The sequence below is a fragment of the Budorcas taxicolor genome, chromosome 1 (genome assembly GCF_023091745.1).
Source record: "Budorcas taxicolor isolate Tak-1 chromosome 1, Takin1.1, whole genome shotgun sequence".
NCBI lineage: Eukaryota > Metazoa > Chordata > Mammalia > Artiodactyla > Bovidae > Budorcas > Budorcas taxicolor.
This window is the reverse complement of record NC_068910.1, coordinates 15,055,779-15,082,187: the sequence shown is the minus strand read 5'-3', so window position 1 is coordinate 15,082,187 and position 26,409 is coordinate 15,055,779. Positions and strand designations below refer to the sequence as shown.

General features: G+C 42.9%; 1 protein-coding gene across 1 annotated transcript in view; it reads left to right on the top strand.

Annotated features, from left to right (window-relative positions):
* Positions 1-25,605, top strand: part of ERC2 (ELKS/RAB6-interacting/CAST family member 2) — an 859,053-nt gene extending 833,448 nt beyond the window's left edge. The window contains exon 17 of the mRNA XM_052641926.1: positions 25,549-25,605. Coding sequence (XP_052497886.1) covers positions 25,549-25,605 — 57 coding nt within the window. The remainder of the gene's footprint in view (positions 1-25,548) is intronic.
* Positions 25,606-26,409: the final 804 nt, after the last annotated feature.

Sequence of the window (26,409 nt, the reverse complement as noted above, 5' to 3'; positions counted from 1 at the left end):
ATGGTCCATTTAGTTGGCCAAGCTAGAGTTTGGAGAGGGTGTTTGAAAGACTAGCTTGTAACTTTCAGTGCCAACCCAGAGGTGTGAGGCAATAATTTTCCTTTCCTCCTGGAAGGTCCACAGCCTCCTCCTAGGGCAATCTCTTGAGTTTCACTGAGTTGGCTGTTACGTTTGGAAACCAGCTTGTGCATCTGAGCATTTGGGGGAAAGCTATTGACTAACCCTTGCTCTCTTTCAGTCTGTCTCCATTTCCCCAATATTTAGGAACCTTGGCCAAAACAAAGAACCCATTGTGTCCCTGGTACAAGCACCAGAACTAAATTAAACATTCATTGAGCCTTAATTAATTGTATTAAGGTTGGGCAATTCCCATTGCATGGGGGGAAAAAAAAAGCCAAATACTTCATTTATTCGCGATGTGGTGTATATCCCTTAGTATTGAGCTAAACCACCATGAGACAATCACTCACTTAACAGAAACTGGGGCCTTGGCCCAGGAACTAATTAGCCCCTCTTTCTCTATATATAGCTATCTTCACCACCAAGACCATCTGGAAGTTGTTACCTTCCAAATTCTTTCCATCTATTTTTTTTTTTTCCAAACCGATCATTACCGCCATGATTCTTTCTTTCTTTCTTATTTTAATATTACGTGACTTCCCACTCTTAGATTCTCTGGTGTTATCTAGATCACAGCCCAGCTGCCCTGGATCTTTACTCTGTTTGATTTTCAAGTGGCACACATATTTTTATGTACATTTCCAGTGGCAGAGGGAAAAAAATTCTTTGTGTAAAACCCAGAGGTGGAAGCAGGGATGATTGCCAAGGGGTTTGGGCCTACCCAAGTTGACTGTGTGCCCACAAGGGAGGCCCCTGAGCCCTCTGAAGCCCCTACAGTAGTGTCTCTGATGGTCAGAGATACATGGGGAGTTCTTGGAAGAACTTGGGTTCCTGCCCAGCTCATTGAGCAGAAAGCACCAATGTAATCTGCCTTTTCTTTGAGGAGAACTCCCTCAGATCAGGGTCTGCTATGCTTTGAGAGTCAGCTTCCCAGGTGGCGCTAGTGATAAAGAACCTGCCTGCCAATATAGGATACACAGGCGATGCAGGTTCCATCCCTTTGTTGGGAAGATCCCCTGGAGATGGGCATGGCCACCCACTCCAGTATACTTGCCTGGAAAAGCCCATGGGCAGTGGAGCCTGGCAGACTACAGTCCATAGGGTTGCAAAGAGTCAGACACGACTGAAGCGACAGCATGCAAGGAAGTATAAGGACTTCCGTGGTGGCTCAGATGGTCGAGAATCTGCCTGCGATACAGGAGACCTAGGTTCAAGCCCTGGGTCGGGAAGATATCCTGGAGAAGGGAATGGCTCCCCACTCCAGTATTCTTGCCTGGACATTCCGTGGACAGAGGAGCCTGGTGGGCTATAGTTCATGGGACTGCAGAGTTGGGCATGACTGAGTGACTAACATACATACACACGTGGAAGTATAATACCTGTCTTAGCTGACACTAGACTTTAGGAGTGAAGCCTCAAATACTTCATGAACCTATAATCCTAAGCCCTTACTCTCACTCAAAAATTCCTGTCCGAAGGCCCCCGTGTTCTTCACCCAGCTCCTCTCCTACCACTCTCCTGCAGTTCACTGTAGTCCTGGAGCCCTGGCTGTCTTCTGCCTCCACCATGCCCAGCTTCTTCCTGCCTCAGAACTTGTGAGCCTCCTGCCTCCTGAGCCTGGAACCCATCCCCATCCATCTCTGCAAGACTTCTCGCCGTGTAGTTCTCAGTTTAGCCTGTTGCCGCCTAGGTGCTGGTGCTGGTTTAGTCGCTCAGTCCAGGGCAAGTGCAAGTCCGAGCGGAAGTCACTTCAGTCGTGTCCAACTCTTGCAAGCCCGTGGACCGCAGCCCCCCAGGCTCCTCTGTCCATGGGATTTCCCAGGCAAGAATACTGGAGTGTGTTGCCGTTTCCTTCTCCAGGGGGTCTCCCTGACCCCGGAATCAGTTGCAGGCGGGCTCTTCACTGGCTTCCCTCCCCCCCCGCCCCCCGCCAGCCATGCCACCCAAAGCACATCCCCTGTCCTCCAGGCCCTCATCACAGTCGCCTGTTTGGTTGATAGCACTTGATAGCACCTGTCATCATGTTATGTGGTTTATTTGAGAACATATCTGCCTGTGTTCAGTATAATATGATCCATGAGAAGCACCTTTATCTATATGGTTTACCATTGTGAGCTTGGCACTGTAATTCCTTATTGAGTGAGATAAGTGATCAGGGAACAGCTAATAATCAAGTCTGTACCTTCCTGGGTGTAATTACATAATATGAGTGTTTAGATTCTCTGGCCATTTAGAGTACCATGTAAAAGTAGCGAAAGATAAGGATTATTATAAGACAACTTGAATTACTCTAGTAGGCTAACTTTACCTGAAGTTCTTTCCAAATCACCATACGTTTGGATGTGTTTTTCCTCTTTATTTCTAGTGTTTTGAAGTCCCTTTGAGGGTAAGCCTTGGCTCTTCCCCTCAATTCCAGCCATCAGAGCAGAAAAACCTAAGCCTCCAAAGTCCATTGCTCAGTGGCTTCTGATTATCTCTGGGAGTTGTGGCCTCCCCATCACCCTACCCTGGCTTCCCTTCTGATATCAAGCTTCACGATATATATTGCGTGATGGCTCAGTGTGCAGTAAGGCCTGCAGGACGTTGGAGTGGAAGCGTTATAGATTCTTATTTTATGGAGAGTGACCCTCATCTTCGAACATAAAGGCTGATTCCCTCTGGTCTGGTGGAGATTTCTTTTCATCCCTTTATGGTGATCCATCTGCCTTTTTTTCCTGTTGCTTCCATCTATCCTTACTTAGCCCCAAATGGCAGAAATCCCTGAATAGCTAAGCTCCTGGTTCTCAACTCTGTTTATATTAAAAATTCCCCATATAAAACAGGCCCATGGGGTCCAGATTTCAGCAAGACTAGCAGGACCCTCTCTACAAAGTATTGTGTGTCAGAATCCTCAGTCCCAAGGAGGAGTCCAGTTACACGGGCGTTCACGTCCACAACCTGCACTTCAAGCATTTTGATTTTCCTTTCAGTGTCACATTGGATTCAACTAATTCATTTTTTGGAGGAGAGAAAATATTCTTAACAGCCAGGTTTCTGGCTTAGCTTTCATCTGAGAGGCCTTTAGCTTTTCATCTTCTCTCTTCAGTCACCTTTTTCACAGACTTTTCCTACTGAGCATTTGAGACTTAAATCCAAGGAAGAAGGAATTCAGGCCTTAGTAGCATGCTGTATGGCTGTTTCCTGGCTGATGACTAGTCTTTGTACAAACAGTCAGAGTAAACCTAAAGAAGTAAAATAAAGGAAAATTTTTTGTAAGTCAAAGGCATAAATAAGTAAGATAGAAAGCATCAACAATAACAAGGAATGACCTAGGAAAAGCTAAATCTTAAAAAATATTTCATATTTGCCTGCGCTTGCTGTTCAATATGGTCACCACTAGTCACATGTAACTATTTAAATTAATTCATTAAATAAGACCTTTCCTTCAGTTCCTCAGTCATATTCCAAGTGCTCAGTAGCCACCTTGAGCTAGTGGCTCCTGCTGCAATGTTGGACAGTCCAGGTCTGTCTACGTCATACAAGCAAATAAAGGAAGGCTTCTCTGGCAGCTGAAAGTTCTGCTGGACATCTCTTCCACAGTCTAACCTTCATCCAGGCCAGACTAGAGAGAGAAAGTAGAGAAACTACAAAATGCTTCATTAGGAACAAAGATAGGGACGTAAGCACAGATACAGGAGGGACTTGTTCTTATTATACAAGCTGTTATGACTAACTTTGTGCCAAAATATTTTTTAAAAATGAGATACAAAGAACAATTTCCTGAAAAAAACATTTTGCACACTAACTCAAAATAGAAAGTAAGCCTAACTATATCAGTAACCATTGAAGGAACTGCATCAGTAGCTAAATATGACCCCACTCCCTTCCTCCCCATCAAAAACTGGTGCCAAGTCAAGATGATTTTACAGTCAAGTTCTACTGAAATGCCAAAGAACAGCTAATCTCCTGAATTAAAAGTGGCAGTGGCCAAAAAGTCCTAGACTGGGGATTTTAGTTCTTCTTCTGTCCCTTCCCCAACTTGTGGCCTGAGGCAAAATGGTGTCTGTACCATGAAGCAGTTAAACTAAAAAGTTCTCAAGGCCCTAGACAGCTCCACAGCCCCATGGTTCCATGACTTTAAGTCTCTTTGTCTTCCCACTAATCTTGTCTACACATTGATAGCTTCCAAGTATTACAGTGTCAATACTGGATCACCCACATGGCTAATCTGACTTGTTATGCTAAGGATGATTGTTCAAATGGACCCAGAGAAGAGGGAGGTTTCTAGAGAAACAGTTGACCCAACAGTATGATGACACTAAAGTCAAATCTCAGGGTGTTTCTTTCTGGTTCAGGAAGGATTTCTCCACCGAATGGTATTTACTCATAGCCCTGAATAACAATACTGTGCAGTCGGATAGAAATGGTACTTTTCTTGATTTTACATTAGTAGAAATAGCTACTATTTATGAAATGATTCTCAGATGTCAGACATAATATAATTTATATTAGATTATTCTTCATATATACTAGTCCATTTGACTTCTATGATGTCCTGTGTGACAGGTAGATATCAGCTCTATTTTAAAGACTAGGAACTGGCACTCAGAGATACTGTTGCTTGGCCAAGATTATGTGGTTCTTACATACCCAAGAGTACTCCATGCCTGAGAGAACCTCCAACCTGTGTCCTTAGGCACCGATAACAACTTCAAAGTACTTGCGGAGCTTCTGTGGTAACTAAAGGCATTCCTCTATAGGTTTTTCATCTCGGCTAGCAGGAGTAATTTGTCTGTGCCATGCATCTGTAAGAGCTTACTTTCCCAAAGCCACCTTTTCTGAAGGACCTTGAGAAGGCATTTAGTTCCTTCTGTAATGAAAGCAATCACTGGCTTGGGTTATATTTAGTAAGGAAGCAGGGCTGGTAGTAAAATCATTAATGGCATAATATTAACCAATTTGTGTAAAGGTTGAGAAAAAAGAAAAAATGATCCTTGCTTATCCATGGTCAAGGATGGTCTGTGGACTGGAGAATCCAACCCTCAACAAATATGTATTAGGATATTAGGAGACACGGGGAAGTCACTCCCTCATTTTTCTCCTACTAGTTTCTTGAAGAGTTGCAAGTCCTAACTTTGGTGACCACTAGAGCTGATTATCAGCACTGATCAGCAGCAGGTCACTTTGCTGATTTCCTTCAATTCTGTGGCTTTCCTCAAAGCTTTATTTCCAATACCTTGCAGCTTAACAATGAGGCAAAGGTTCACACGCTCAGAAGGGTCAAAAAGGAGTGCTGATGAAGAGTTTCCCAGTGTTCCCACTTCCTTAGCTTTTCATTCCAGACTTACTAGGTCAGCAGGACCTGCCCCTGTAATTCGCATTGTACAAGATGGACTTTGGGAAACAGGTAGATGAGAAACACTTTCAGGAACTAAAACAAAAGTACGTTCAGTTTAGATTCTTTGGAACACACCTACCTGAGATAATAAGGCACTTCTTTCAAAGTTCTCTGAACCTACCACGAACCTCCAGTAGACATGCAGACATGCCTTTTAGTCCCCTTAAGTTAACAGAGGGGCTTAAAGGGATAATGTGCCATGGATTTAGCTTCAGTTTAAGTCTTTGTGTTATTGACAGGGCTTAAAATGGGCAGGTAATCACTGGTACAGTGTGTCATCTTTTTTCCTCCCTCTTCTTATGAAATAAAGTGCAAAGTACTTACCTCTTTTTATCTTTCGCTATTTCTTTTAAATGAAGCAAAGTTATCACCATTTTCCTCTGGTCTGATTTTTTTGGAAAGACTTGGTTTCAATGGTGAGATAGAAGTGAATTAGGTATGTAATAAAGAGGCTACAATAGGTGAGTCTGCATTCATATTGACACCTCTATATGTCTATGAGATGTTAAAAATGGCTGGCATTAAATGTTAATGAGGTCTCCTGAGGAGGGAACCTGGGAGCAGCCAGGACTGTGTCTCTCTCAGTGACTTGGGGACCAGGTATAGAACCTCTATTTTCTTGCCCCTCACTTTTTTTCTTCCTTCTCATACCAACACCAAACAAATGATTACTCTTTTTTGACCTCTTTGGGGTGAGCCAGGTGGTCCTTTTTGTCAGTTTAAGGTAGGCACCCTTGCTTCCATTTTGCAGAGGAAGAAACTGAGCCTACATGGAGTCAGTCCCCTGGGTCCCAGGGCTGCTGAGTGGCAGAGCAGCCATGTGGGGTCCTAGACTCTGTGCAGTCTCGTGTCTAGATGTCAGTGACCAGGGCCAGCCAGTTCTTCCCACAGAACGCCTCTCCCATCCACCACTTCCCAAACTCTCTTCTCAGCAGAGTGTGGACTCATCACCACCCGCCTCCAGCAGCATCTTGGTGGTTTCCTTGACTCAGAGCTTCCTCAGCCCATCCAGCCTGCATGCCTCAGCTGGGCTCACCTTCCCGAAACACGCTTTCTCTGCGCCCCTCCCCTGATGACAGATTGCCGGTTCCTCCTGTTTCCAACCACATTAGGTTCAATTACCTCCGCCTAATCCTCATATTCTTCCTAAATGGGTCCCCCGGGCAGTTTCTATAAATTTTCCACCGCTCCAAGATAATGAGATATTTTTTCCTCTTCTAAAAATACATAGCGTTCATTCTTCTTTCCATGTTTTCGTATTATTTGCCTTTATATGAAATGCCCCCATTTTGTGTTTAAATCCTACCTAATGGATTTGGCCTAGTGTGCTCCTTTAGGAAGCCTTCTCTAAAACTTTGAAAATGTCATTGTCTCCCTCTCTCCAGAACTCCTGGGACTCTTGAGTTTAACTCTGTTTCCCCCCAAATTCCCTTTTCCTCATCACCATGGCTTCCCGTACGGCAATCGCATCTCCAGCTTGATAAGTCCTTTATGACAAGGTAGTGGTCTATTTCCGTTGTTTTCTCTGTGCTTAGCAGAGGACTAGAACATAATAATCAAAGCTAACATTTATTAAGCACTTAATAAATGCCAGGCACTGTTTACATGTATTAATTCTTGTAATCTTCACAATAACCCTCTAAGATGAAGACTGCTATTAGCTACATGTTCAGATGAAGAAACTGAAGGATTGAAAGGTTATGTGACTTACTTGCTCAAGTGATGAAAGCTGAAATGCAAACCACGCAGTGGAGCCCGTGTCTGCACACCACACTGTGCCACCTTGCACTGTCCTGGGGTCAAATGTGTGTAAAAACACATTTGGTCGTAGAGGCCAGTGAGAGAATATGAATTCTTTTTCTGGGATTTCCACGCAGCTGATGAAGCTCATGGTTCCCAGACTTTCCTCTAGAAATGGGTTTCTAGCTCCTGCCTGTCCCCTGGCAGCTGGAGAATTGTGTATTCAATTGGAATAGTCTGTGTTAGAAAAGTTTTGAGTTTCATCAGCACTGTTCAAGTCCCACTTGGAACCAACCTGACCTTTGCATGAGAGATGTAACTCGAGCCCCTACTCCTCCCTTCTCCGGTAACATGAGCCTCTTCTAGTTGGTTTTAGATACTTTAATCCTTTTTGGAACAAGGTAGGTTATAAACAAACAGAGTCAAGTATTTTAAAATTTTAATAGCAGCAAAAACTTCCATAAGACTCTTGAACTACAATTTGATCATTTTGAGAAACTCGTGACTGCCTGGATCAACAGTGTCACTTTCAGAGCTTGGATCTCTGTAGCACATTTAAGCAGCTAATTTGAGGGAAATTGCTGGTAGCTTGCATTCTCCCAATCTGCACAGTTTCAGATGCTGCTGCTGTAGCATATTTTCCACAGTACTGTAGATATTTGTTGGATTTTTCATTTTGATTTCTGACCAACCAAAATATCGTCCGAATTGTAAGGAAGAATCAAGCGATAAAAGATCTTTAAATTCTAATACCCAGGGTGTGTCACCGTGTCAGTGCATACCTCACTTCATGTTGAGGTCACACCTGCTGCACCACATTTCTGCCTAATGCCCAGGACAGTGCCTCATATGGGGTCAGTGCTTGGTACATGTTTGCCAGGTAGAATTTTGGAGGTTTTACCTGGCTTCTACAAATACTGTTGGTTTGCTAATCAGAAGCAAAGTGTTATCTATAAGGGAAGTGTGACCAGAGTTCCAAACAGTTCTGTTTGTCATGTTAGTCTGAGGGATTTTACAATGCCAACTGTTGATTGAATGAAGCCTGAAGCAAAATAGATTTGGGATAGGAAAAAAAAAGTTCTTACTCAACTCCATCCAGTTGGTTTTCTGTAAAGGGTGCCATTACGCCACGTCTCCTTTGAACAAGAAGGTAATAGTGTGTGTCACATGAACACAAAGCCCTTCAGGATCTTGTCCTGGCTGTTCTTTCCAGTCAGCTCTCACCCCTGCCCACCAACATGTGCATGATGCTCCAGGACACCGGCCAGCTTTGCATTCCCTCATCGATCATCCTCTCCCTGCTGGCAGTGTTCTTCTCCCCAAGACAGCCTAGCTGTCTCCTTGCATCTCCTAAAAGCCTCAGACTGTGTGTGTGTGTTAGATGCTCAGTCGTGGCCGACTCTTTGTGACCCCACTGACTGTATAGCCCACCCGGCTCCTCTATCCATGGGATTCTTCGGTCAAGAATATTGGGGTGGGTTGCCATTCCCTTCTCCAAGTGATCTTCCCGACCCAGGGAAAGAACCTGGGTCTCCTTCATTGCAGGTAGATTCTTTGCCATCTGAGTCACCCAAGGATCCCTCCTTACTGAATTCCGTCCCCTTCAAAAGTAGAAATGCCACTTCTCAGTGGTTCCAGAATTTGCAGCGCAGTAGTCTCTTGTTGCCTATTAACACTTTGTATTGTAATTATTTATGTGCCTGTGTCTCCAGCCAGAATAGGAGTTCCTGGATCTCTGTATCCCTACCCCTACCCACCCCCCAACCCCGGCCTCCAGCAGAGTGCCTGGAATATAGTGGGTGCTTAGCGCTCTTGTTGAAAGGGAAAACAGCAGGAGGGAGATGGTGGTAGATAAATGATACCTCGCAAAGGAAAAAGAGAAGCTGTAACCTGTCTGCTTGAAATCCCCCAATATATTCCATTCTCTCTTTGTTGTCACCCTGTTCTGCCTTTCATGAGGGAGCAGTTTGCCCCATGTGAAAAGTAAAACCCACTTGTCTTCAGGTACGTGTTATGCTTGTGAAAAGTCTGGCATGTCCCAGCTGGATGTTAGGCCAGCCCACCATTTGGGAGTTTTATCAGAGTGTCTTAGGTGTTATCTCCTGTCTCAGGTCTTCGGAGGAGAAAAAGTGATTAAAGAAACCAACTCTAGGGGAAATTATAGAGTCAGACATGGTTTTTATGGGTCAAGAAGCAGTCTGATCTTCCAGAGACGGAGTGGAAATGGGTGTGGATAATCATAATGCAGGGAAAATGCTTCAGGAGCCTCCCGACCATTTTCTCATGCAGTCATCTTTCATATATTCTATAAGATAAAATCACCCTCAGGGTCATAAACCACTGCCAGAGTATTGGACAAGCCCCATAGGTAGTTGTTCTGAGCCAGTAAAAGCATCTTAATTGACCTAAATGACAACAGTTATGTTATAAATATCTAGAATTTATGACCTGAGAAGGCATAATCACATCTTCCATCAGTTAAGTTTGCATAGGAGAAGCTTGGGGATTTAACATAGGGCTGCAAGTTGGGGGAAATCTGATTAGCCTTAACTTTATGACAAACACAGAGCTAAGTGAATCAGAGTGCTTTCAAGTTCCTGATCCCTGGGAGTTAAAGGCAGTGGTGTTTCAGAGTCGGTAAAAGCCACCCCATCCCTTCTGTGCAGCTGTCATTTTATTGGCCTTGTAAAGTCTCGCGTTCACCGTGACAAATCCAAGACCATATACCTGTGAAGAGAAGATGTTTTAGATTACGGGATGCACAGGAAGCAGACGGTGGGGATAGAGGGTGAAAGCTGAAGCTGGTCTATGTGTTTATGCCGCACTCTCTTTGGAATGTGCAGAGTCATTGTGAAAAGCAAGTAAATGTTGCTCCAAAGGGCACAGCAGCCTCTGATTATATGCCTCAGCCTTTCAGCGTTTTAGTAGGTAAAGTTCAAGACAGAATTTTAAGATGACTTTATGCATCTGAAAATACCACCTATCTTGATATCAAGACACTTGAAAAGTTAAACTTGGGGTTTTAAAACATTATCTACATCCTGAAGGGTTTTTTTTTTTTTTTTAATTGAGGGAAGGCATTAATATCAAGCAGTACTACTACATCTAAAGGAAAAACTCTAACCAAAGCCAATCCGTGAAAAGATGTGATGTATACCCATGGCTGATTCATGTCAATGTATGGCAAAAACCACTATACTATTGTAATTAACCTCCAATTAAAGTAAGTAAATTAATTTTAAAAATAAATAAAAGAGACACATTATAGAGATAAATTTGATATCATTGATCGCCCAGGTGATTGCCCCAGAGTTCAGTGATTAGTGCAGGGGAGTCATCTTCCTCGTAAAAGGCAAACAGCCAACTTAGTCCCGTTTTGCAGAGCTTCAAAGGTGAACAGTCATTTTGCAGGGCAATAAAGAGCTCAGGTTATGTATTTGAATGCCAAATTCAGTGAAGTCAGTGAACTTTCATTAATGCATTTGAGAACATTCCTTCCAAGCAACCTCCAACTAAAACCCATTGAGAGGGTAGTTGTCTTTGAACTCTAGAGATGGAGTTTATCCTCAGTTAACCTGATATTTCTGTTCACTGTTTTATAATTTAGGGACAGGGTTCTGAATTCTGAGAGCAACTTGATAGTGTTTTGGCAAATGTATCCATCATTGATGTAGGAGCCCTTTTAGCTTCCCATGTTTCTATCCACCGGTAAGGAGATTTCCCAACCAAAAGATCTTTTACACAGAATTCTTATACACGTGTCCATGTTCTCTAACAGTTCCTGAGAGGCAGATGGGTACTGAGGCCTGCAATGAACATGTTACTTCTCAGTGGGTATAAAAAAGAACTTTAATTTTGATTTTATTTTTATCATACTTTCCATTCTTCCATATCCCTAAGTCTTGCATATCCCCAGTCCAGGATCCCATACCTTACAATGTGAAAGAAATGGGAAATCTGGAACTGATTATGAAATTATGAAACATGGAGATGAAATGTATGGGGATAAGTGTACAAATGAATAAGCCCCGATAAACACAAAGCCTGGTGCGAAGGACACATCACTGTGGGTTTGAACTCCTGCTTTTACATTTCAGCATAATGCATTCTAGCATTTGCTTTGTGTAGTGCTTGGGAAGATTTTGGTGTTAACAGAATTCTTTTCTAAAGAAATTCCTTTAGATTCCTCCAGAATTTGTCTGGTTTCCAGGTTCCAATAGGAAAAGCACAGATGAGATTTTAATAGAAAAATAGTGTTTCAGATTTTTCATTTGGCAAGCACCCTACTGTAGGTCTGCTCTTGTTTTATTAAATGGAGCAGGTCAGCTTAATAGAGGAGCTCTCAGCATTGGTACCTTGATTTAAGGAAAGAGAGATGCATGGGCCACCTGGGAAATATACCCCCCAGGGACTCTGAGCTCCCTTGTGTTTTCACTGTTCGTTCTCATCTCATTGGAAAATACATTGGGAAAACAACTATATGTGCTGATAAATCAAGACCAAATCATTGAATATTCTTTACTTGTGTCTCCTTGAGAAATGAAAGCCAGATCCTTCCGTAAGATTCTTTCAGATAGGATTCTCTTCCTGTTGATCAGAAGAGTGGTGGTGCTATCAGAATGTTTTATTTTTTAGTTTTAGTGCTTTAACCAACTTTAAAGGCAATACATTTTCATCATTAAAAATTACAAATAATTCAAAAGTCTTTGCAAAATAATTCCACCATCCAGAAATACTAGCATTTTGGTGAACTATATGTCTTTCTACTTCTTTTTCTGTGTCTAGCCTCTGGGGCAGAAAAGAATGCAATCATATTATAAATGTTTTTATAACTTGCTTTTGAACTTAATACTGTAGATTAGACACCTTTTCACAGTAACATATATATATGTCTGTGTGTGTACATATGCATATATATAACATCCTTTTTATAACTGCAGAGTATAGAATTTTTGCGTTACTTAACCAGTGGTTTTAGAAAAGGCAGAGGAACCAGAGATCAAATTGCCAACATCCAGTGGATCATGGAAAAAGCAAAAGAGTTCCAGAAAAACATCAATTTCTGCTTTATTGACTATGCCAAAGCCTTTGACTGTGTAGATCACAATAAACTGTGGAAGATTTTGAGAGAGATGGGAATACCAGACCACCTGACCTGCCTCCTGAGAAGTCTGTGTGCAGGTCAGGAAGCCACAGTTAGAACTGGACATGGAACAACAGACTGGTTCCAAATAGGAAAAGGAGTATGTCAAGGCTGTATATTGTCACCCTGCTTATTTAACTTCTATGCAGAGTACATCATGAGAAACGCTGGACTGGAAGAAGCACAAGCTGGAATCGAGATTGCCGGGAGAAATATCAATAACCTCAGATATGCAGATGACACCACCCTTATGGCAGAAAGTGAAGAGGAACTAAAAAGCCTCTTGATGAGAGTGAAAAAGTTGGCTTAAAGCTCAACATTCAGAAAACGAAGATCATGGCATCTGGTCCCATCACTTCATGGGAAATAGATGGGGAAACAGTGGAAACAGTGCCAGACTTTATTTTTTGGGGCTCCAAAATCACTGCAGATGGTGACTGCAGCCAGGAAATTAAAAGACGCTTACTCCTTGGAAGAAAAGTTATGACCAACCTAGATAGCTTATTCAAAAGCAGAGACATTACTTTGCCAACTAAGGTCCGTCTAGTCAAGGCTATGGTTTTTCCAGTGGTCATGTATGGATGTGAGAGCTGGACTGTGAAGAAGGCTGAGTGCCGAAGAATTGATGCTTTTCAACTGTGGTGTTGGAGAAGACTCTTGAGAGTCCCTTGGACTGCAAGGAGATCCAACCAGTCCATTCTGAAGGAGATCAGCCCTGGGATTTCTTTGGAAGGAATGATGCTAAAGCTGAAGCTCCAGTACTTTGGCCACCTCATGAGAAGGGTTGACTCATTGGAAAAGACTCTGGTTCTGGGAGGGATTAGGGGCAGGAGGAGAAGGGGACGACCAAGGATGAGATGGCTGGATGGCATCACTGACTCGATGGACGTGAGTCTAAGTGAACTCCGTGAGTTGGTGATGGACAGGGAGGCTTGGCGTGCTGCGATTCACAGGGTCGCAAAGAGTCGGACACGACTGAGCAACTGAACTGAACTGAATGATGAGAATGTAGTTCTTTTAAAATTTATTCTAAACTAAATTCCTGAAAGGAAAGTTACATGTTTATATTGATAAATATTGTTAAGGGGCCTGGTATAGGGGTTATGCCATGGTTGTTCCAGTAGTCACGTACAGATGTAACAGTTGGATCATAAAGAGGGCTGAGCACCAAAGAATTGTTGCCTTCAAAGTGTGGTGCTGGAGAAGACTCTTGAGAGTCCCTTGAACAGCCAGGAGATCAAACAGGCAATCCTAAAGGAAATCAACCCTGAATATTCATTGAAAGGACTGATGCTAAAGCTCAAGTTCTAATACTTTGGCCACCTGATGCAAAGACCTGACTCACTGAAAAAGACCTTGATGCTGGGAAAGATTGAAGGCAGGAGGAGAAAGAAGCAACAGAGGATGAGATGATTGGATGGCATCACTGACTCAATGGACAGGAGTTTGAACAAACTCAAGGAGCTAGTGAAGGACAGGGAAGCCTGACGTACCTCTGTCTATGGGGTTGCAAAGAGTCGGGCATGAGTGAGCACCAGAACACCTTTCTTTTATGTCTTGAATGGCACCACCTCTCTTCAAATCTTTTGGTTTTGTTTTACTTTCCTTTTCCAATTTAACTCCAATTCGTACTGAGTTCTCCAATTTTCTTTCTGGGTGGTAGGAAAACAACTAAAATACTAAGCTCCAAAGTCAGTTCAGGGAGGTTGAGATGAAAAATGTCCTTACAGAGCTGACCCCAGTGGCAATGAGCACACTCCATTCCCCTACCACCAAGGTCCGTGGGACTTCTCTCCTGTCAGTACAGTCCCCAACTTTAAATTTTAGAGGTTTCTGAATGAGTGGCCTATCCCATTTTCCTTGTGAGAACAGTTTTCTTTATTGTAGGTTAAGATTTGTTGGCTTTAGTCGATAAAAGAGAAATGCCTGGTGCTGGAGACAGGCTAGTGGTCCCACTTTCCTTGCTAAAGCTTACAAACACGTGAAACAAAGTTCAGTTAACGGGTTGATTTTTGCTGGGCATACATTTTGAATCTGTGGCTTCTTGGCCATTGAGGGGTCTGAAGTTCGGGGCCTTTTATCCTTTTATTGGTGAATTCACTGAAGTGTAGGCAGACAGAAAATGTTCAAGTGGCAGGCAGATAAACTTGTTAAATCCCTGGGAGTCTTTCCTTCCTTACTCAGGGAGTTTATCATCTTGGCGGAGTTAAAAGGCAATTAGGCCTCCAGGTCTTTGCTGGCTTGTTTATTGGCGTTTTACACATGGGTGTTGAAGAGACAGGGCCGTATTAAACATTCCGCTCCTGCTGGCTGGAGGGGAATGAGACCTCAGCCCAATCTAAGTCTCCTTGAGAGTGAGAGAGCCTTGCCAAAAAGCTGGAGGAAAATCGTTTAAATATCGTACCTGTGCCCCACGATGCTCATTGTTGGTGGAAAATTGCAGTCGGCTAGCTCCATGCTGTGTTACATTTCCTGGGAAATGGTTTTATGGACGGGCGTTTGATGAAAAAGTTCATTCCTTTTGTAATTGTTAGCTGACCCCATGGTGTTAGTTAAGGTAGAGGCACACTGGAAATGTTTCTTGCTCCAAACCTCTAGGGCCAGCCCATTCATGAGAAGAGAAGGCTGTCAGTTTGAAGTTGGATGGGGGACAGGTTCCCACTAAGACCCCTGGTCTTTTTGGTTCTCTGAGCCTCCCCAGGCTGGCTAATCCTGGGCAGAATTGTGAAGGAGGTAGGTCGTGGGTTTCTGCAACAATTTCTCCCTTCTCTCACACCCTCCCCTCCATCTGCCCAAAGTCTTTGACACTCCTGTGTTAGCAAAGTAATATGGTTCCTCAACCCCACCCTCAGGAGATTTGTATTTTTTTTTTGAGTCAGAGTGGGCACTCATCTCAATGGAACTGATGAAAATGTCCAGGACTCAGTGTACCACAGTGCTTAAACACACAGATTCAGGAGTCAGGCATCCCTGAGTTTTACCTTATTGCTCTATGACTAAGTTTGTGGCTCAACTCCCCTTTAATTTTAGTTTTTTTCATCTCTAAAAGAAGAACAAAGAGAATCTCTACCATGCTAATTCACGGAAAGAGTAACATAGGAAAAGTGCTTAGTATAGTGCCTGTCACATAAGAGCACAATAAATAGTAGCTGTTATTGTTATTAAATGTACTTTGTTTAACACAAATATGTGTAATATATATCAAGAGATGTATGTATTAGACACACACACTGAATTAAATGATAAATATATTTTTGGACCAAACCTATAAAACCTTAGCTACTTTTATTTTACCAACTAGGGTGCTGCTGAAATACAAACACCTATGTGGATGAAATGAAAATCCTTCTTCATGTCTAGAATACCTGGAATGTGAAGACATCAGTTTCCACAACTGCCTATTGTCCTCAGGAGTCCAGGGAACTTCTTTTCTAAGTGGCTGCTCCTTATCCACATCATGGTTTCTTGAGAGTTAGGCACCTTGCCTTAATTTTCTCAGCTAAAGAAAACACAATAGATAACTGTAGCTTTTATTCCCAATTTGAACTTCCATGTTCTGAAACTAATTTGCCATAGTGTCTTGCCAGCATCTGTGCAAAAGGACTTCCTCTTGCTGAGTAATATGGTTCTGATTAAGGACATCCTATAAGACCCGGGAGGATCGCCTGGTAAGGAAACTGGTCTGGGTTGCCAGTGAATTTCCATCCCCTAGTCAGATATATGATATTGAAGACCAAAAGTTAGAAGGAGTCTACCGTTAAGAAGACTCAGAAAGAGAATGAAAGCAAATGGCTGACAAATTGGCTGTCTTTTATGCAAAACTGACAAGCAACCCTGGGCTCTTACAGAAAGGATATGCAGAGCCCTCAGGCCAAATGGCTCGGCAGGCAGTCCGCAGGCTTTTTGAAGTCTCTCCTTGCATGCCACTACTTTTAACAGGAAGGACCCTCTGCTGAATTGCCTCTTCATAAACATGTGAACTCTTAAATTTTACCTAAAATATCTGAGATATGAAAACTTAATTTTCACCTAAAATATCTGAGTTTCTACACCTATAATAACGCAGTCTTCCCTTTAGCGCATGTGATGTTAGAGTGAAATGCCTGTGTTATGTACAAACCTAGTTTTGTTTTTTTTTTTTCCTCTCTCCACTTTGAATTGGGTCATAAAAGCTCAAGCTTGCTTTGTTCCACGATGATGCTAGTCCTTTCCCTAGACCCATTAGGCACAAGCTCACCCCTGTGATCGCCAAGGGGTGACTCAGGGAACTCAGGAGGATCCCATTTGCTCCCCAGATTCAGGGAAGATCTGCTTTCCTGGGGGAAGGATGAAGGTGGTGCGCAGTGAGCAATGGAGTTTGAAGAGCTTGGGGTTTCTTTACCAAATATCTAAGAATCTACTAATAGTTGTAATTCTAATGTGATTTTCTTATTAATCTGTGTCAAACCATGAAACCTGATACGTTAGCCATGACTAAGCCGTGAAATTTGTCAACTTTGTCTGTGATTTACACAAGCTCTGTTTAAAAAACAAGAGAAGCCTTAGCACAAAGTGTGGAAGATTACTTCCCAGCGTGTTTTCCCCAGCATGCCACAAGTATCTTGTGACAACAAGAACAGAGTGTATGCATTTCTTCTGCTGTTTCAAGGACTGAGACTGGATAAACTAAAGCCCAAAACTAAATCATTTATTTTCCTTTGAGATGATATATACACATATGGTAGATCTGCTTAGTAGATGTTGATAGGTGTTAAATAACGTTCAAAAATAGTTTTATGGTTCTTATCATTGAACATGATAAGAAACTTCCTTAAAGTGATAGATTATTTGTTTTTGAAAGAAGATAAATGAGTAAAACCTGTATTTTGTTTTGATTCATAAATTGTACAGTTAATCTCTTCAGTGTAGAGAGGTTCTGGATATAAGTACTGGAACCTGAGACCCCTTTTTGTCATTGGCTAACTGGGTGAATTTTATATAAGTCACTTAATGTTTTTTCCTTTCCAAAAAATGAAACTCATAATACTGAGAACTCTTTTGGAGGAGGCTTGGGCTTCCCTTGTGGCTCAGCTGGTGAAGAATCCGCCTGCAATGTGGGAGACCTGGGTTCGATCCCTGGGTTGGGAAGATCGCCTGGAGAAGGGAAAGGCTACCCACTCCAGTACTCTGGCCTGGCAAATTCCATGGTCTGTACAGCCCATGGGGTCACGAAGAGTTGGACACTACTGAGTGCCTTTCACTTTCACTTGGAGGAGGCTTGAAGGTGTAAAAGAGATACTATCTCTGAGGCACAGAGCTGAGCACACACATCCTTTATCCACCTGGGCTACTGTTATAATTAGCATAAAATTGTCTAATAATGTAATCTGGGCTTCCCAGGTGGCACAGTGGTAAAAAATCTGCCTGCCAGTGCAGGAGATGCAAGAGACACAGGTTCAATCCCTAGGTCGGGAAGATACCCTGGAGGAGGAAATGGCAACCCACTCCAGTATTCTTGCCTGGAAAATTCCATGGACAGAGAGGATCCTCGTGGGCTTATGTCCATGGGGTCACAAAGAGTAGGATGTGACTGAATGACACAATAATGTGACTGAGCACACAATAATGTACCAGGTCATTGGGGATCCTTGTTACCCCAAGGAAATTTGATTAAGTTCACGTACTTGGGAAAATATTTACCAAAGGAAAACTGGGCAGTGTTCCGCAGGAGAGCAACGCAGAGGAGGAAGGACGTGCTGCAGAGCGGTAGAGGGGTGGGGGCTGGGATGTCTTTCTCTCCTCTCCCTGCCATCACCTTTCCCCTCAGAATGCCCAGATCTCCCCCACTGTCCCCTGAACTCTATAGAGTCAGGATCAGATAGCCAGATAACTTCAAACCTTGACTTTGGTCCAATGGTTTTAAATTTTTATTTTTCTTTTAAATCCTAAATCTTGTGCAGTGTTCTAGGATCTAAAATAACTGTTCTCAGTTACCTGGGACAGAAGCTGGGACGAAAGCTGTGAAAACAGTGCTAGATCAATCTGTACATTTTACAAACAATGACCCTTGCGTCCATGGGGTTCAGAGGACTTGCTCCAGTTCTCACCACTGCTGGCTGGGAACAGCCTGGCCTTGTCTTCTTGCCTTTCCCAGTTCCTGGGCTGTTACCCTGACTTCTCTTTCCGCATCAACAAGAGGGAAAACAAAGCATAGACTTCAGGATGGCTCTTGTCACCTTACCCAGGCTCTTCCAGCCTCCTTGGGCCCTCAGAAGATCCATAATCATTGTTACAGAAACAATGAACCTCCCTTCCGTTCAGAAATTCTATGCAAAATATTGTGAATATGTGTCCATGCATTTTTCTATGAAGAAGGTCCAGAACTTTTATCAGAGTCTCTCCAAGGGGTTTATGACCTCAAAAAGGTTAAGAATGATTTTCTTATAATTTGTGCCTATAAAAATAAAAATTCTAATTCTGAGTGGCAAGATTAACAATTACATCAGATTTTTTAACCTTTCAGTGCACACGTAGCATGCAACTCATGGAGTGTCAGGCTTGCTTATAAAAGAGCAGTTGAGTCCTAAGTTTTTTAGGTTGTTTCTGTAGTTTTAGTTTTCAGCCTGAGTCCTAGATGGAACTAGATTCTAACCATCTTTGAACCTGGATGGTTCAAATTTAATGCATGTTTTGTTTTGTTTTATTTTGTTTTCTTTCATTGCTCTAGAAAAGTACATGTATTTCTAGACATGGACTTGGATTTATTTGCTCAATTCTGCTTTGATCTTGGATTAAGGTTGCCATATTTTACAAATAAAAATATAGTATACCTAGTTATCTCTGAATTTAAGATAAACAATAAACAATATTTTCAGCAGAGATCTGGAGAAGGGGAAGAAAAATGGATCAGCTGTGCATTATGCAAAAAGCCTTCTTTCAACTGTAGAACTTTTGTTGTAGAAATTAAAGCACATTTGTTATAAACAAGCAGAGAATCTTTTTGAGGTGGTGGAAATGTTCTAAAACTGGTTTGTGTTGATGTCTGCACCATAAATAAATGTACTCAAAATCATTGAACTTTACACTGAAGATGAATGAATTTGATGGCATGTATTTATTGGTTGAAAAAGAATTATGGGATAGCTTTATAAAAACTGTTGCTTAAGTTTTTTATTCTGAATTTCTTACCTATTTGAGAAGACAAATCCACTGTTCAGAATGAAGCATGAAAATGCTTACATCAAATTTTGTGTAAAATTTCTACATCTACCAAAGCGTAACTCCTGATGCCAATTCCTCCCTTAACCTGGATTCCACACACTGTGGAAGTAAGGCTTCTTCTCCCTGGCAAAAGCAAAGAGTTGCTGCTCTTAGAAGTTTTGTTCAGTTGTTGATTGTGAGGGTGACCTGTGACACCTGACACCCTAGTAAGGCTGCCTGTCCCCTACTTCATGCTGAGAAAAACCTGGGGAGGGCAGTATTTGGCTCCGGGTGTATGTAGAGCCTTGGGTTCTGTTCTTTTAGGAAACAGTGGCACATACCTGCTCAAGCAGACTCATGTTCTCACCTCGAGTAACATCTTTGGTACAAACAAAATGTTCACGTGCCAGGGTGTGGACTCAGTCAGGAGGCACCTCTGTCAAAACACAGAGCATTCATTGTGTGATTATAATGCCAGTTGGAACCGGGCAATGGGCTACTCTTCTCTTTTATCTCTGTTGATATAGAGATACATGGGTAGGTCAGGATGAATGATTGCTGTGCAGAGGGGTGGGGTAGGGATGCTTGTCCACAGGAAGAGTGTGCCCTGAGATAGTCATTCTTTTTTTTTTTTAATTGCTCTAGAGGTGCTTTACAATTTGTGTTAGTTTCTGTTGTACAATTAAATGAATCAGCTGTGTGTATATGTATCAAAATTTAAAGACCTGCTCCTCTAGATTTAACTACTAAATTCTACAAAGGACAATTCTTTGTAAGGTTCATTAAAGTCCCAGTGGACCTCTGCTAGACCCTCCAGACAAGTACTTCTAGTTTTCCATTACTGTCTGTTCTGTTACATCTACCAAAACAAACAACAGTAAACCTAATAGAACAATGAGAGGAGGGCCACGGCCCCTCAGAGATGCCTATATTCTTACTCTTTCTCCATTCGAGATGCGAGCACACCCTAGCAGTCAGATCTCACTGATTGCAGAAGACAAGTGCAGACAGTGGAGAGTGAGGGGCAAGAAGAAGGAGCAGCTGGATCATGGTGATGGCTGGAGAGGAAGGTTTCCTGGTAACTGGGGCAGCAGAGAGTCCCAGCTCTGGGCATCTGACATCTCCTAATGCACCTCTCCGTGGGCTGAGGCATTACAACCTCTAGTGAAAGAAAGTGCTAGACTCCAAACATTTTCACCCAAGGAAGCCCCAGCAAAGGCTAGATTTTAACACATCAACCTGGTTCTTCTGGCAGACTTGATCAAAAGTCAGTACTTTGAGAAGGGGCTTCCCAGGTGGCTCAGTGGTAAAGAATCTGCCTGCCAATGCAGGAGGCACAAAGTCAATCCTTGGGTTTGGAAGATCCCCTGGAGGAAGAAATGGCAACCCACTCCAGTATTCTTGCCTGGAGAATTCCATGGATAGAGGGGCCTGGAGGGCTATGATCCATGGGATTGCAAAGAGTCAGACACAGCTCGTGGCTGAGCACAGACACATGCATGCAGTACTTTGAGGTGTCCAGAACTGTGTGCCTTAAAGCCTCATTGAAATCTCCACCACTGTGGAATTCCTGGGCTGGTCTCAGCCAGCTGCCAGTGTGAGGATATATAGTCTGCCCTCCATATCCGCAACTGCAAATCAAATATATTTGGGGAAAAAAAGTCCAGAAAATTTCAAAAAATAAACCTTGAATCTACCATGCTCCAGCAACTATTCAGAGAGCAATTTACATGGTATTAGGTATAGAGATGATTTAGAGTATACTGGAGGATGTGCACAGGTTACATGCAAATTCTATGCCATTTTTGTTAAGGGATTTGGGCTTCCATGGATTCTAATAACTGCTAGGGGCCCTGAAATCAGTTCCCCAGAATACTGAGGAACTGTGACTAATGAACTCATTGAGAAGGTGAACCAAACCTTTTCTTCAAGGCTTCACAATGCATATGTTAGTACAGTGGGTTCTATCTTCTCATTCAAGCAATCCTGAAGGAAGGACATCTGCCAGCCCACTGTTAGTTACTGCTGGCATGTGGAAGAAAGTAAATGCCTTTCCTTTAAAAAAGATTCTGTAAATCCATCAGTCTTGCCTATTTTAAGTTTCTTTGCCTACATATGCCAAAATAAGTGAGAGTATAATTTTGGGCCTTTTCTCTGCAGGGTGAGTTTTCAACTTTTGCTGGAGGGCTCATTTCTGTTCCACCTCTATTCCACCTTTTTAGCTGAACCTGGATTCAGGAAACCCACAACAAACTTAGGTTTCATTTTCTTTCCTGTGGAAACGAGAAGCCAGAGACCCACTTTGGAACTCGCTGTATAGATACTTGTTCTTCACTTTTTGTTTTCTCCTCCACATCTGTTTCCTCTCTCTGGTCTTCAGGTAAAATTATTTCTATTAGATATATTTCTTCCCCACTTTGGTCCTTAATGGGTCAACTAGCGTTATGTGGCTTCCTGACCCTGATAGAAGGCAATATTGAGATCCTAGGTCTTTTTGTTTAACCAGGTTCTAAGGAGCCTGATGGTTCCTTCACTCCTCACACTTTAAGAAAGCATCATAATACTCAAAGATGCTGCAAGAAAAATCCAATAAATACTTCAGCTCATCTTTTAAAGCAGTGATTCTCAATCAGAACCAATGTTAGTCCCAACCCCTGGAGACATTTCTGGGTGTCCAGTATGGAGAGGGAATGCAGCTGACATGTAGTAGGTGGAGGCCAGAGGACTCTGCCACACCTCCTGGAGTGCACAGTAGTTCCAACAACAAAGAATCATTTGGCCCCAATCTTGAAGAGTGCCAACGCTGAAAATCCTGTGTTAGAAGAATTGTTGCTCTTTTTTCTTTTCCCCTCAAGGCCTAAGGTAAAAGAATAAAAAAGAAAGAATATGATCCATTCTGGTGAGTGTGTGTGTCTTCAGTTCTTACATCCCGTATGGATCCAGGAATTGGAGAGCACAAGGGTACCACTGAGCAGGGCAAAGTGTAAGGTCAAGGCAGGTCTTCTCAGCTCCAACAGCTGTCTCAACTCCAAGGGGAGACAACTTTGACCAAAGCAGAGGACCAAAAACTTATAAGGATGTTTAGTTTGTGATAAAATCGTTTTGTAGATTAAAGCGCTTCCTTCTGCCCATAAAATGGTATGCTTTTTGAATAACTCAAAAATAGAAGGCATTTAACTGTATTGTGAGCAGGAGGCAGGGCTGCTGTTCAGACCCATGGTCAGTTACTTCCAGCCTTATAATAAAGCCTGTCCAAGCTGTAGGTGATAGCGCTCTTCATATGTTCTCCAGTGCACTCTTGAATTATGCCATGTTCTAAACACCCTTACTGTCAACACAGAGGGATTCAGGGAGTTTCCTGGAACCAGTTTCTCTCTCTGCATCTCTTGGCTCTATTATTATCTCTCACTCCTTTGGTGGTAGCAAGATGGCTGCCTAAGTGCCAGATTGTACTTCCTCTCACATGAAAGCCCAATTAGGAAGAGTGAGTCTCTTTCCCGAGGTTCTCTGCATGTCTCATTGGCTTTGGTTGGGTCGTGTGTTCAGTCTTGAACCAATGCTGTGGTTAGGAGAATACTAGCAGCTGATTGGCCGAAGCCTAGGATACTGAACACCCCCTGAGCTGGAATGGAGCCTCGTGTTATGCTCCTGAGTTAAAAGTGGGGCAAATGTGTTACCTCAAAGGGAAATAGGGCTAAGATGACCAAATGAGGAATGGATGCGCAGGAGGTTACACACACACACCTCCACACGTGTGCTACTTGCCATTAAAAGGCGTTGGAGTCTGTGGTGGAAGACTTGGGTTCTTGCTCTGACTTGGCCATTAACTAGCTTCATAATTTCGAGATAACATCATAAGTCTTCCAGCCTCCTTTTTCTTCTCTGAAACATGGAAGTAATAATACTATTAGGGTGGTTATGAAAAATTAAGCAAGTGTCTTGGGATAGTGGAAGGGTTGTGCAAACAAGTGGTGGTGGCATTGTTAGATGGATTTAGTTAGTGAATCTAGTTCAGCCTCTAGAATCTAGAAGAACCTAGAGCAGCTACAATCCATCCAGCTGTCCATGCAGGCCTTTGGAAGCCAGTGTCTAAATTTACCCCAATCCTCATTGTTGCAGGTCAGTTTGAAATCTTCTGAGGTCAATGGTTGAGGTAATTAACTTGCTGTGAATCTTGAAAAATTCTCTCTGTTAAATGACATAATTGGTTTTAATTATATAATCATGGTACTTAAAGTGTAGGGGTGAAAGGTTTCTATTATATTTAGAAGTGAGATCCCCAAATGAAGCAGGGGCGTGTAAGCCAGTGTTTCTTCAGATTTCTCTTTTCATTTTTTTCACAGGGAAGTCAGAGTAGGCTGGCCTTGGCCCTGGCCATTTTGGATGATTATCTTGAATGAGGTAGCGCTTGGGCTGCTCATGCATCATAGGAACCTTTGTAAAGGGACGGGAAAGGGCTTCCGTAAAGACCTCATTGTGATCTGAAGTTAATGAGCAGTGGGAGCTCAACTGTCAGCAATTGAATCTGATTGGGCAGGGTAATTATATGATTGCCTCTGGTGTTTGCACATGCACAGGGGTATTTTTATTGGACAAAACCTAATTGCTTACTTACTTAATGCAGGGAAAACCTAAACAAATTTGTGTTGTCATAGGTTAAAAAGACATCCTTTCTTTGTCTCTAAAATAGCTGCCTGCCCTGCTTTTCAGAAGTGAGGGGTTTTGTTTCATTCTGTCTTCAATCAAGGATATTGTCTGTAGGCCTTGAATTACATGATAGTATGAACATGTAAAGGAAAGCTGCTCTGGGCTGTGCATTTTGGTAAAATGACCACGTGCTTATAGCCATGTCTTAAACCATCCTATACAATGGTCTCTTTCATAATGCAAAGTCAGCTAGAACTTTATACAATACTCAAGCTACTCAGACTTTCACAGTTTCGTGTTTTTTTTTTAATCTGTTTCTTTCGTTTTCTTGCATGGAGGCCTTTGCAAGACTGGCTTCCTAAACTATCTGGTTTTCCTTCGCTGCATAAGGCAAGTGGGAGATATTGTATCTGTGGTTGCCTTTTAGACATGAGAAACACTGAGGATAAGAACAGCAAAGTAAAGAGCTCCCTCTGTGATTTTCTGGGGGCTTGAAGGAACAGGAAGGGCGGGGTGAGACAGCCAAAGGGAAGAAGTCGTGGGGCTCCCACTTTGAGGATGACAAGATGCAGTCCAGTGTCTTCTGGTTTTGACTGTCCTGAGTGAGCTTGGCGTCTCAGTTGACCTCTAATGCTGATGTGCAGTGAACAGATTGCTACAGTGCAGTTCAATGCCACATTATTGCTTCACTTTTTCCCAGTCTTCTTGTAAAGCACACTGTTGTCTGTGTTCTTTCCTTTCCTGAGATTCTACTGGAAGAGTTTGAAACACAGCTGGCCGTGGGGATTGGAAGAGCCCCTCGTGATGAGAACTGCAGACCCCAGATGTGGTGCCCTTGTTGGGTGTAAGATTATGGGCTGGAGGATGGCTGTGAACAGAGGGCATTAAGCCCCTCAGACCATCTGAGCTCTCTTATCTCAGAAACTGACACATGCTCACATATCCCAGTCTTGTCTGGGTAGCACCATGGGTCCTCTAGGGTCAGCGTGAAATGTCACTTCTTCTGGGAAGCCTTCCCTGATCGCCCTCCTCCAGTCTGACTGGCTGCCTTTGCTGTGTGCTCCATGATACCCTCTAGGTTCTTTGACCCATTGTCCTTTAAATACTTGTCTCACTGTACACAATAGCCCATACACCCCATGAGGGCAGGTCTTGTGTTTGTATTTGTCAGGACTGTCTCCCCAGAGCCCAGCGCAGGTCTTGATGGGTGTGTCTGGAATGACTGAATGAGGAAATGAATGGTTGTTGGGTGCCCGAGGGAGTTGTGGTGTGTGCTGCCCAGGCTTCCGTACCCTTGCTGTTAATACCGCTTTCTTGTTGCTTATAATTTTCATTGCCCCAGATGATCCAGCTCTGTCGGAGGCACGGAGGCACAGTCAAATCTCATGCTGTACATTGATCACCTGTCCAACCTTTGCCTAGAGTGGGAGCCCCCAGTTCCTTCAAGAGATCCAACTTTACCTGTCTGTAAAGAAGAAGAGGAGGAGGGAGACAGCAGGGAGGAGCCGGTGGCAGTTTAACACCAGAGCAGGTCCAATGTTTACTTTTACCCTTTTGGAGGTGGGTAACTGCAAATCCCATGGGGAGCTGGGTTTCAGGGCTCTGCATATTGTTTGGTGGGGTGGTACTCACATGTACTTCATGTTTTGCTGGAGTGTAGAGGTTGTTCTTTTTCTGTTTAAATTATAGCCACACTGTTCTGTGAATCCCTAGAAGCATAGAACAAGCATCCGAGTTCATCATCCACGTGATGTAAATTTTAATTGTCCATTGGCCTCCAGTTGTTTGTATTTTGCTGTGTGGATAGATTACGGTTCATTCATTGGTTCTTATTCCATGACTATCATTTTTTTTTATCATTTGCCTATGATTTTCAACAGGCTTTCTTGACTTGAAGCTCAAGCTTTTGATGTTTTGAATTTGTCCCTTCTTGGTTGGTCTCTTAGGCCATGAGATCCTGGATAACTACTGAATCAATGAAATTTCATTTAGGAACATCCCTCTGGGTTTAGGTCTAGCCCTGTACAGTCCTGGGGTATCTCTAACCAGCGTTTTCCCTAAGCAGGATGTGAATCTGTGACCTTTTAGGCCTCGGGGAAAAGAGATTCCTCTTGAACCCCACAACCCCCCAGCCATCCTTGAGTTTGGACTGCCTGTTGTTGGTTGGGCTGTGATAACAATTCCTGGGTGAATGGATAGATGC